Below are 12,903 nucleotides of genomic sequence, written 5' to 3'. Positions count from 1 at the left end.
ATAGAAATTATTCCATTAATTCAACTGTAATACTAATAAAATAACACATATTTACTTTTTGAATAATGTTTTTTGAAATTGATTATATATTCCCTGCTTTGCATGATTATTATGTCTTTAAATTATATTTCATGGACTTTTTAAATGTATTTGTAATTTGTTAACCATGTGAATTGGGTGACATGTTATCTTGCAAATGGAAGACAATGATAAGAAAAAAACAGCATGTCAATCGTTACAAAATTGAGTGCCAGGCAGGCAAAAAAAAAGGGAAATCACAAAAACAACAAGCTCAATTCCACAGTAACATCATTCTGGTAGGTCTGCAGGTTGGAAGTTTTAAGAATAACATCATAAATCATCATAAATACCGACGCTGCGTTGTTGCAAATTGCCTGCCTCGAAAGGAAAATTCATTCTCTCACCCTTCCTGCAGGCAGAAGACACAGCGGGTTGCCGGGTCAAGGCCATCATGGACGCGCCTGACTGGGTCTAGCAGGCCGCCGGGGAATCTCAAGAACCACTTTGGGCCCCACTGAGCTGTTTCTACATCCCCTGTGGACCAGTAAAGGAGAAGAAGACACCAGGTCAGAGCAGCCATGGTAGGAACTACTGAGAGGAAGCACGCGTATGTTACAGTCATTCATTCTGGTGAGGAAAAGGGGAGGAACACAGGTGCATACAGAACACTTGGTGATTGTATGCAGGTGAATGTGGAATGGGGGGGGGTACTTTCAGTCAAACACAAGAAAAATCTAATAATAAACTTTATTATATATTATATCCCGTCAACTTCCTGCTTTATGTGTGTAACACAGGCATGTTTCTTATCAGCTAATGATGCAGATTTGGCAAAGTTTAGCTCCCCATGTTAACATATCATGGATAGGGGTGTTTGAAAAAATAAAAATAATACAGCCTTTTGAAATCAACTGTAAAATATATGAATTTAAATGAAAAAGAATCTGGCTTTAAAAGTAACATTTAAAAATACATTTTAAAATGTATTGACTGCCAGTGCGTGGATGCTAAAGTGGGGGATTGATGCATGGTTCTTATTGCTGCATTTTGGATCAGCTGGAGTTTACAGTTGATTATGTCGGCCGGGGTAAGTATACAAAGCATTACAATAGTCAAATCTTGACTATGGTCTCCATATTTGTCCTGGTTATTAGTTGTCTAAGGTGAAATAAACAAGGACAACACTGTTAACACGCTTATGAGTAACTTCTGTAGGTTACGTTTGGGTAGGCGGGCCCATGATTATTACTGGAGATGCTCGATATCGGCTTTCTTATCCATATCTGGTATACGTATTGTCTAGCATGTCATTTCTGATACCAATATTGGCAGCAGTTCTTCAGGAATAAACACAAATACTGCAATATGTAATGCAAGTTATGGAAAAAAGTGACATATTTAAACATTTTGTCGAAACAAAACAGTAAAAAAAATACAATTAATTGCAAATTGGATATTAATGATCCGAGTTCCAAATTTGGAAATGGTTTCAGACTGCGGATGTACTGAGTTAGCAGGTTTTTTGCTGTGTGGACCACTTGAGGTCTCATTCATGTGTCAATCCAGGCAGAAAAACTGGTTGGCTAACATTAGCCCTAATTATTACCTCTGTTATTTTCATGTGTTTAGCTACAGAAAATTCCTGCTGATCCAGTTTGTATTATTATTATGTGTTTTATGTTTGTAGACCTGGCCGAAATCATCACAGCTAAAGGACATAGTGCCCATCTGTCGAGTATAGCAAGAGCAAATCCATATTGACACAGTGAATGAATGTACCAATGGTGAAGAGAAGTGGCCCCAGCTCAAATCCCTGGGGTACACCACATCCCAACAGAGAGGTGTCAGCTGCGACACGGAAATGTGTATCCTGCATACAGGAATTAAAAAAAAAATAAAGTTTATTTTAACCTGCAACTAGGATATTGTATTTTGGGAAATATTTAATGAGAGTTTTAACTAACTTGCTGTTCATACTTGCAGTCAACATTTACATTTGAAAATAAGGGAACAATTTTGGACAATAGGGGAACATAACAGCATTATGGACAGTAGAAATTGTCATGTCAATCAAACAAGTTTAACATAAATAAAAAATAAAGACTGTGAAAGAGAGAGAGAGACGGCAAAAGAAGTTACCCCTTATGAGCCTTCTTCACTGTAACTCTCCCGGTCCACCTTAAAAACCCTCATCCGGTGTCACAGACGTCCCCTTTAAGACACCAGTACATTTCTCCTGTTGGCCGGCAGGTGTCGCAGTGAGACTGCTTCATTGCCTCCTTGTATTAGACGTGAACTCACAGACGCGCAGAAGGGGAATCAAACCCATTTTCTCTCTCCGTTTTTCACACGCAATAATCACATAATTGCGGGAATTCGTTTCGTTTTCATCGACAGACGTACATGAACGCGGCAAATGCGCATGCGCCAGCATGGAAACCCTTCATATGTGTGCGTTTAATTCCCCAACACGCCTCAAAAAACCCTACAATTAAACGTTAATGTTTATTTAGTGATTGTTGATTCAGAAACTAAAAAAAGAACATTTCCAATCGTGATTAGTAAAGTAATTTTCGTGTGTAAAAATGAAGGCCTTAACACAATAAAAATGTTATTATACGGATGACACCTTTTTAAAAGACGTTTCACACACACCTTATGAAGCATCAATGCACTGACGTTTTTAACTGATTGTCACAAGTTCAATACATTCGAATTGATGAATAACGGCGCGAACGAAATATTTAAAAAGAGGGGAGAAAAAGTGAGAATGAAAGTGCTGACTCAGCGTTTTTGTTTGTTTGTTTGTATCTTTTGGGCGCAGTGAGATAAGAAAAAAAATCCCACACTGTATTGTTTTAAATCTTTTTGCGTTATTAGAAATACAACAATGGCTGCAGTGGAACTCTTAAACGCCAATTTCAGTTGTATTGTTTTTTTTCAATTGAATAAATCAAGTTAAAGGTCACACACGTGTTCACGTGTTGTTGCGAAAATAAACATTTTAAAAAATGTTTTATTTATTAGGAAGGCAGTAATAGTTCTTACTTAACCTTCAGCTTTAATTATCTTAAATTAACCCTTAAGTAAATATTATTAAAATAACAAAACCCTGCCCTCGTGACATTTTTGAACAAACCCCACAATTGCATATTTTTAACTTCATATTTCTTCATGACAAAAGGAAGTCGATCCCCCATTGAGGACACATTTAATAATTCAATTTACTCCCATACGTAGTAATGATTTCTTAATGGACATAAATATATTATGTTCCAACCAGAGCTTAAAAATGTGCTGAAAATCTTTTTAAATATTACTTAAAAATGTATAACTCCTATATATATATATATATGCAATAGAAATACAATATAGAATGAAAAATGCACAAAATTTCAGGAAAATTGCCGGATTTTTCTTTTGCTGCGTCAACCATATGTCAATAATAACAATTAACCTTTCATATAAATTCCCTGACGTCATGAAACGTCACATGCAACAATTCATTAAAGTTATAGAAGCAAGATCATCCTCTACATGCAACAGACACCTGATTCTTTTCATGGCGCCTGAGGCATTACAAGGGGACTTTCCTTTGAATGCAGCACCAATGGAGACTCATTTGCAACATGCACGTACATCATAGTTACATTACAACCCCATAATCTTACTTATACATGCACATCCCTATTGTTGAGTCTTGATACATACTTATTCAAATGTCAGTTTTCCCCTGGGGGTGGCCGGGTAGGGGGGTGGTTGCAGGGAGCACTCGGATTACACCCCAAACACCCACTTTTTAATGAAGACCCCCACCTCTTGTCACAACAAATATTACTAAAAAAAAGTATGGGAGGAACTTTTTAAGTGCAGCCTATAAATAACATAGGAGTTAAAATAAGAGTTAATATTAGACGAAATGTGAAAGGGCACATCCACTTCCTTTTTTCTATAAATAAAGCCTAGATACAATGACACTCCTCTTGCTTTTCCCTTTGGCCCACTTCCTGATTACTCAAAAGAGTGCATGGAACAATATCTGGCAAAAAAAAGAAGACCCCCCCCTCTCTCTCTTTCATCACCCCCAAGAATGTGCCCCTAAAATATCCTAATGTCTCTTGTCTATAGGTGCACCCTGCAGCAATCTGACATGCAACCAACCATACGAAATGTGACACAGGTAAGTGTGTGTGTGTGTGTGTGTGTGTGTGTGTTACAAATCGATGATCAACAAGCTGAGACCTGAGTGTGTTCAGTGTCATGCACCGTGATGTGTTCAAGTGCTCTCAGCGTGTCTGACACCTTCCAAGTAGAATGCAAGACTTCTATACGGAAAACTCTGAGGCGTTTTTTTGACCACCCCGTGCATGCTCGGCCTAAACTCCCTGGTATGAAGGAGGGGGGGTCAAAGGTCACCATCGCTTGTGGCCCCGTTCAAAATCCCCCCCCCTTTCTCTCAAGTGACCTGTTTTTTTCTTGCTTGCAGGCCATTGGAACTCTAAACTCTCTATAAAAAATTATATCAGTGATTTTCAGTTTTTTTAAGTTGCTTCATGAATGCTGAGATCCATAATATAGTACATTTTAATATAGTATACATTTTATAAGTTAATTGGATTTATACACTCCTTCTTTAAAATAGTACACTGTTTTAAACAGACCAGTTCCGTTTAAATACATTAAAAAAAACTACAAATATCGATCCACATGCCGGCGTGTGTAAGCCTTTAACTGCTTTGTATCGCTGGTGTATAAATTATTCTCGTTAACCCTGATGAATAATTAATGAACACAACTATACAGCTGCGTAATTAAAATCCATTGTTAAAAACACGCAGTGTTGCGTAATAATTGATCACCACTTCAAACCTCAGTCCGGCTTTTAAATGTTTATTTTTTTTTATATGCACAACCCATCCTCCACAAATGAGGCCGCCACCCGTTTCCTTCTGACCCCGGTTTTGTGCAGGGGGGAGCCGGGTGAAACCCAGCAGACTCTCCGCTGTTTTTTTTTTTTTTTTTTTTTCATTTCACTGGAGAGTGTAATGGTAACATAAACACAATTTTAGAGTAAATAGTAATTTATGTACGTGATCAAAGTGCAGAATACGCTGTGTACACGGTCACTAGCTTTATAAGTGATTTTAAAAGTGCAAAGTTATGTATTTATGTTACATTAAACTTTCTGTTTACTGAATTTATAACTTTTACCTGACAATTTTTTAAATAATTTCCAAAACTATCACAAACAATTTATTTTAATTAAAAAAAAAAAAACACTAGTAGACTTGTAGTGTGACCATATAGTATCACACATACACTCATATACTAATTTTGGGTGTACTTTAATATTATATTATATGTGCTTTTTGAAGAATCAATGTTGAGCAATTTTTGTTGCAAAAGTGCATGCATGCACGTAGGCTGCACGTCATGGTTGGGGGGGTATGTGCAGTTTAGTGCACACAGACACACTTCAGGCTCATATTCATGCAGAAATGAAATTTACTGATGCCTTCAAATCGCACACAAATACTCTCACGTGCTTGCAATAGACTACAGTTATTAATAACGTTTAAAGCAAAATAGTATGAGTTTGGGGGTGAACTAAACATGGTTTAAACTCAAAGATCAAAGTGAGCCACATTTAGTTGAGATAAAAATGTATTTCAGCAAAAACTTATAAAGGCAACTCTCTCAGTTTTTTCATTTTACTGTTATCTTATAGGAGTTACAGTCCACTGGTTCCCAATCCGCACTGGAATTTAGCCGCTTGACTCTCCCAGTTGGGCCCCTCCATGCAGGCCCCAGCGGCGGGAGTGCAGCAGCAGAAGCGGGGAAGACCAGGCAAGGCTGCCTGCATGGCTTCGAACACACACACACAGCAGAGAGCCCCATTCATCAATGGAACATCACGTCAAACATGGCACGTAAAACAGGTCTGGTTAACTTTTTTTTTTTTTTACTCGCTTTTATGGTTGTGTGCTGCGTGTTTAAGTGTGTGCAATTTACCATTATTGACATAATTACCTGTTAATTATGGAGAATGGTGTTTTTTATCTTGGTGACCTCCCTGTAATTGCATGCAAGGCAATTGTTGTGTTGCCTTGCAGCACCTCGTGTGTGTATTATTGTGTAACAGGTACAACAAAATCGAAATACATTGCAGTATATACTTCTTTGGTGAATCAAATGTAAGATGCTTACATTTTGTAAGTTTACCATGAAAAAAGTGCCATAGTTTATCACAAATTTGACCCCTCCCCCCTTAAATCCAAACCACAAACTTTAAAGTGCAAACCCAGAAAATTATCACACTCTAGTTATGTTTAATGAATGTTTAATAATAATAAAAAAAACACAAAAGAAAGGGGAGGAAAAAAAGGAAAGTGCTTCTTAGAAATCCACTGTTCAAGTTTCCATTTTGAGTGCAGTTGTCCCATATATAAATGAATATATATGTATAACCACAACAACAATAATAACAAAAAACAGAAAACCCTTCACAAAAATAAATATTCAGTTTCATATAAACAACCAGTGACTTCAAACCCCCCCCTAAAAAAAAATTCTGACCTCAAGTATATAAAAAATGAAGAGAATTGGCTTAATGTTGTTTGTCCAAGCCTATACCATTACAGCATGAGCACCATCTACGTCCCTGCAGTTTTGCATTATGCGTGAGAATGTGTGTGTGTGTGTGTGTGTGTGGTGGGGGGGATAGTTTGGGGGGGTTGATATTGTCAACCTCTCACAAATTCAAGCGCATGCAGCTATTCCTCTTCCTCCTCCGCCGTGCAGCCTGCTTTTGACATGCGGATTAAAGGTTGAAAGCTTCGCTCTTGCAACACAGCAACCCGCCACCACCCCCTGTGCAACCCCCCCCCCCCCCCCCTTCTGTGTATGTATGTGTGTGTGTGTGTGTGTGTGTGTGTTTTTTTTTTATAAACCGGGGGCCTGCTCATGTCCCACCTCCTGTAAAATAGTCAGTCTGGTAATAGGGCGCTGAGGTTTGAATTGTCATAAGGGAGAGACCCCCTTATAGGTTGAGGACACGTACTGTATGGATGCTTTAACAACATTTAACAACCGTATGATGCTGATTTAAAGCACTTTTAAATACAATCATATGAATGACATCATTCTCAGCCAGGGAGCCTTTTGTCGCTATTAACTGCCCCCCCCCCCCACTCTTGTGTGTTAGAAAACCTGCCAATTAGCAGGAGCTTGTCCTGAATTCTAACATCTAACGCGTTTTCCTTAAAAACAGCCACCATTACATGTTTCCTGGTGGTTTGGAGGTGTGTGTACTGACGCTACACAACACAGCTTGGGAGTCACTACATTCATTGATGCTCAATAGGTTACATTAGCTTGTTTGTTAAATAAAGCTACATCGTTTAAAAAAAAGAGGGTGTTTTTGGTGTGCCGTAGTCTGGCGTCACAGCAGAGACAAGCCTTAATATTAGATTTTAATCCTGGAATAATAGTAACTTACGTTGTAATGTACATCATTGCGTCTCTTAACACGTATTTTTGTCGATTTTTGATCAGGCAAGCCACGGACTCCTATGTGCTGACACAGGACCCCAAACAGGAACAAAGTGTGTATTGGGGTTTTGTGCTCTATAAAGCGGTACTTCCTTGTTTACACTTAGCATATACGCAGTTAAAATTCGAAGTATAAGTCAATAAGCACCTAAAGCGGCACTTCCTTGTTTACACTTAGCATATACGCAGTTAAAATTCGAAGTATAAGCCATTAAGCACCGAGTGTAAGTATGCTAGTGAGCGAATTGAGATACGTTGTTTCTGAATGGCCTTCCGGTTGGAAAAAGGCGGACCTATTGGCTTCCTTATGCACCGAAACCTTAAATATGAATCTTAAAGTTGTCCGGATTTATGTTTGTAAACACACTTATTTTTTTGATTGTCTCTTCATAAGGCTTGTGTAATGTCTCCGGGACCTGCATGGATATATAATATACAGAAATAAAAACAAGAACACCAAATCACACGCACTCAAAGCAAAAAAAAATGGTGAAAAACACCCAAAACCAACAGGAATAAATTCTTGTCTCATCTAATAAAGGCTTAACTGTGATAAACGATACCAATTCCACTTTAAGTATAAAATTGAACGCTTGGGAACATGTGTGGTCAGTATGTAAACCCTAAAGGGAAACACAGCTAGAAAACAAGTGGCACGTCATGGAATAACCCTGATATATGCTTTAAATCCACCAAAACAGTAAATCCTTTTTTTTCAGACAAAGCACCAACCAGAGACACCCTGGCACAGTATACAATCCAACAGGTCGAGGGGAAAAAGTCATTTTATATCACTTAGGGCTGGTAGCTTGTTTAAAAATATATATAAATCCACTAAACGGGGGCCTCACAGTCCACACAGTGGGCGTTTACTGCAACTGTGTTCATAATGAAAATGCATTTACAAGGGGTTTTAAAAAATGTGTATTTTGAGGGAGATTTGCTTTTTTTTTCCCTGCTCAGTATCTCCTCGTTCTGTGAGCGTGTGGGGGAGGGAGAATGTGTCCGCCTGGCTGCCAGCTCCACACGGGGTGAGACGGAGGGGGAGGCCCGGCGCCCTTCAGAGAGTTGAGGGAGTAAGCCGGGCACAGATCCCCGTCGCTGCCAACAACCAGCGACGCCGAGAATGGGAAGTTGGCCATCAAGCTGAAAGGCATTTTTCCGGTCCATGTCGCGGTGTTCGCACCGCTGCGTTTACGTCGGCTGGGTAAATCCTCCACGGAGGCTTCCTCGCAAGGCTGGGAGCCGCAAGAGGAAGAGGAGGAGGAAGCAGCCCTGGTGGCCCTGGCTTGTTTTGATTGCGCCCTGGAAAGCCTGGATCTCCTCCCCAGGGTTGGAGCCTTGCAATTTTTACCTCTCGCTTCCACTTCATCGAGCGGTTCATGAGTGCTCATGTGTCCCTGTGACGCGGGGGACACATCCGGGGTTCGAACTTCCAATGGCGCTTCAGTGCTGCTCTGTGGTTCTTTGCATTTGGCTGCAGCAGGCTGGCTGTGGTGTTCGTATTCATCGCAGCACTCTTCCACTTTTAACTTCACTTTATGGAGACCAGGGGGCGGCGTCCTGGCTACCTTGCAGCCGCTCTCGGGGGCGGGGGAGGCCGTCACAGAGGACTCCTCCGCCTCGGTCTTTATTTTCTTAGGCGGAGTGAGTCTAGGTCCTGTGGATCTCACACCCCTTTCATCGTTATAGGGTACTTTGTGGTCTTTGTGCTCGTTGATGGGACACACGAACGTCCTGCGTGGTGCGTGGAGGGCCTGCTTTGGACCCTCTTTGTCCCATTTGGTCTCGGTGAAAATCACTGAGTGTAATTTAGGTATGGATCCGGAGTGATTCCTAAATTGCCACTTCTCGTGTGTGGATGCTGCATGGGCCTGCAGTGGTGAGCTGTCCTGGTGCTGCTGGTTGTTGTAGTGGAAAGTGGGCTGCAGAACCAGAGGAGCGTTAATTGGGTTAAGGGTTTTGGCGAGGCTTCCCACTCGGGCTCGTCTGAACCGGATGCTCTGAACCGAAACCCGGCTGGATACGGAACTGGAGTCAGAATGAGAAGAACTCTCCTCCTCTTCCTCCTCATCCGAGCTGACTTCAGTGCTTTCAGACTGGGTGTCATCCTCGTCGTCGTCATCCTCTTCCTCGTCTGAGCTGCTGCTGGTGGATAATCCGGAACCAAAATCCGAGTCCGGGTAGGCCCGGTCTGAATAGGTGCTGGACTCGGTGTCGCTGCTCTCCGGGAAGCTCGGCTGGAGATGATGGTGGTGAATGTAGAAGTCCGGGCTGAGCTGGAAGGCACCAAAAGCGCTCCGGTGCGTAATGGAGGATTTGGGTTGGACGAGTAGAACCGGCGGGACGTGCTGGTGGTGTCTGCTCCTCCAGGGGTGTCTCACGCCGTCCCTGCCGCCGCCCCCTTCGCGCCGCCTCTTCCTTTTGTGATGAACGTCGCCGGCTGTGCGAGAGAGCCTGGACTGAGCAGCCATGGCGGACTGGAGCGCTGCTGCAGGGGCGCTCCGGAAAAACGAGTGCCTCTGGCTGAACGTCACCCGGTTCCCTTGCAACTTGGCTGTTTCATAGTTTTTAAAGTGTCTGTGAGTGGACTTCGTGGCCGAGCGGTAATCCCGTCCGTGGGTTTTGTGGTAAAAGTGAGGTAGTTTGGAGTCGCAGGGTTCTCGCCTCCCCTTCGCCGCTTTATCGTGCACGCCGTGCAAACTCAACCAAACTTTTTCCTGCCAGAGCTCTGCGTCCGCACGGAGGAGCTCCGTGGACGCGAGGCGGTCCGCGGTGACGCACGACGTCGCTTTCCTTTTGTTGCTGCCGGACTTCAACACCCGCTCGGTTTTGCAGGAGACGTACAGAGCCTCCACGTCCTCCCGAGATATGAGAGTGCACTTGGCTGCGTGGAACGCGATGGAGTTTATTGCTTTGAGCTTGCGCAGCTCGTCCAGGTCACAGTGGTGCTTCTTCACGTTCAGGTGGTCCATGCGCTTGTGCACGGTGGTGCGTGGAATGTTCTTGAGCAGCTCGGTGAAGACCTGAGACAAAGCAAACATTTGCTTGCCTTGGATGAGCAGGTAGCCCAGCCTGACTCCTTGCATTTCCTCAAAGCCACACTCCAGGTCGCCCATGTTTTATGGATCCTCTCCAAATGCATTAATCCCGGCTATGGATTCATGGGCATCCTTGCTCATACCTCCACGCCGAACTTTGACATGCTGACTCTCAGCTGCAGCGAGCCGGCCCCATTCATTCGGCGCACCCAGTCCGGCATGGTGGAATAATGAAACGAACGCATCCACCGGGACTGCTGCTATACCTGCCTCTGCCGGCTACACTCCCCTCTGGTCGGCAGCAGGGCGAGGGGAAGGTGTGCACAACTGCCTCAGCCAGAGGAATAAAACAGCTAGACAGGGCGAGAGAGAGGGAGGGAGAGAGAGAGAGAGAGAGAGAGAGGGAGTTGTGAGAGTGAAGGGGAGGGAGAGAGAGAGAGAAAAAGCAGCTAAAATGCAGCTGCTATTGTGGTTACACAAATAAAATGACAGTGAGGGGAGGAGGTGCGCCAGTCTGGAGACACCTTCATCAATTAATGTTCATGCACTCGACGCCTATTGGATGCTTTTGACAGGTGATGCAATAAAAAATGGATATACCATCCCCACCTATAAGCACTATATCCACTTTACGCGTAATCATTGCATGTATTTCAATATTACGCATCTTGAATTATTTGCATTTTCTCATACAGGCCTAATATATTAATATACTATAAAGTAGGTTTAAACAATATGGCTCCTAAATGTGCTGGATTTGCTTTTCCGTATTTGTACCCTTGGTGAATATTTGACCTACTTATCCTACAAAATGTCTGCATTGGATCTTTGAATAATCATGTGCTTTGTCACAGAACTGAAATGATTAGCGTGTTTGAAAATCAGTGTGTGTGTGAGAGAGAGATAGTAGGTGTGTGTGTGTGTGAGCGCGCGCTATGGAGCAAGAATTTGCATGCATGCAATTAAACACCCTCATAAAATGCTTAAAAAAAAGAGCAGTGCCACATTTAATTCTCAATAAAATATATATATATACAGGACCCCCCCCCTCCCCAATATATATATATATGTATAGGCTCTATATGTGTTTCTTATGGAAAAGGTAAAAAGTGCACAATCATGTTTGGGTTTCATGCATTATCAATTCTTAAATAATAATATAAATGCAATATAATTGTAGTTACTGTGGACTTGCTTTATATATACACACACACACACACACGTAGATATGACTTTGACACAAAAAAAACACTCGAATTCAAACACCACCCCCACTCACCCCCCAACATGATCCATAGCATCGACTATCAACCGCTTGGTTTTCCGTCTTTTGTTATGTGCAGAGCCGTGCGTGATGGGGCCCCCACGCACTGCAGTCAAGAGTGAATGCAATGCAATATCTTTGCATTTTTACTTATTGAAACAATTAAGTACATCATTACAGTACACGCATTCAATCGTAATATTGCTTTAGTTTGATGCAACATTTATTATCATCTAAAACGTGGACGCAGTTAGCCAAGCCTAAATGAGTCGAAATGACGTGGATAGGATAGTGGACTTTGTTTTTTTTTTATAAACACGCAGTTATCTGCTCAGCACCTTTGGGATCATCGGACTTGGCGTGCATGGGGTGGAGTGGGGGTGTGGGGGCTTTGGCCACTGAAAAAAAAACACATTAGTGGTGTAGATTGTGCATGACAGGCAGCATTAATAGCACACGGAGTTTCACGGATGCAGAGTGCAAACACACTGGAGGAGGAAGGAGAGAAGGTGGGGGGGGGGGGGGTGATCCACCGGGGAATAAGTTTAGACCCTACAGCCGTGCACGGTGTGCCAAACTCGGTGTGGGAGTTGATGGAACTATACCGTACGTCCGGTGCTTGCATTTTTGTGCATTTCTTTGCAGTTTATGCGCAATGTGTTTATTGTTGTTGTCAGTAATGACTCTATTTACTGTAATAAGATCGTTTAGAATTATAGTCACATGGTATATTAACTTAAATGTGATAATATAAATATACGCACACCCGTTTTTACTAAGTTTTTGTCTCGTGTGCAAACTTTGCGGATTATACACCGGTAATTTAGTAATTACATTATAAATACATACTGCAAAGTTGCAAAAACGCACAACAATATGAAGTGTGTCTAAAAACATATAAAGTATTCAAATATACAGTAAGACCTTTTTGTTATTTAGATTTATTGTGCACATTTTCCTCCCTCTACCTCCAGTGTCTGACCACGGATGTTGGAGAACGAGTGGCCGAGAAAGAGACCTCAAACC

The 12,903-nt window shown here is 42.1% G+C and overlaps 1 protein-coding gene and 1 long non-coding RNA gene across 2 annotated transcripts; one reads left to right on the top strand and one right to left on the bottom strand.

Moving 5' to 3' along the window:
- The first annotated feature begins 442 nt into the window (after window positions 1-442).
- On the top strand, window positions 443-5,868 carry LOC131109037 (uncharacterized). The gene is made up of 3 exons (XR_013627378.1): window positions 443-602; window positions 4,150-4,201; window positions 5,750-5,868. It is a non-coding gene; the product is annotated as an uncharacterized LOC131109037 (long non-coding RNA).
- A 1,071-nt stretch (window positions 5,869-6,939) lies between these two features.
- On the bottom strand, window positions 6,940-10,901 carry skida1 (SKI/DACH domain containing 1). The gene has a single exon (XM_058060249.2). The coding sequence runs from the start codon at window positions 10,689-10,691 to the stop codon at window positions 8,532-8,534; it is 2,160 nt and encodes a 719-aa protein (XP_057916232.2). The 5' UTR covers window positions 10,692-10,901; the 3' UTR covers window positions 6,940-8,531.
- Window positions 10,902-12,903: the final 2,002 nt, after the last annotated feature.

The sequence above is a fragment of the Doryrhamphus excisus genome, linkage group LG5 (assembly GCF_037039965.1).
Source record: "Doryrhamphus excisus strain RoL-2023G ecotype Guam linkage group LG5, RoL_Dexc_Guam_v1.1, whole genome shotgun sequence".
Taxonomy (NCBI): Eukaryota; Metazoa; Chordata; class Actinopteri; order Syngnathiformes; family Syngnathidae; genus Doryrhamphus; species Doryrhamphus excisus.
Note: the sequence above shows the minus strand (reverse complement) of the source record. Positions and strands in the feature narration are given on the sequence as shown.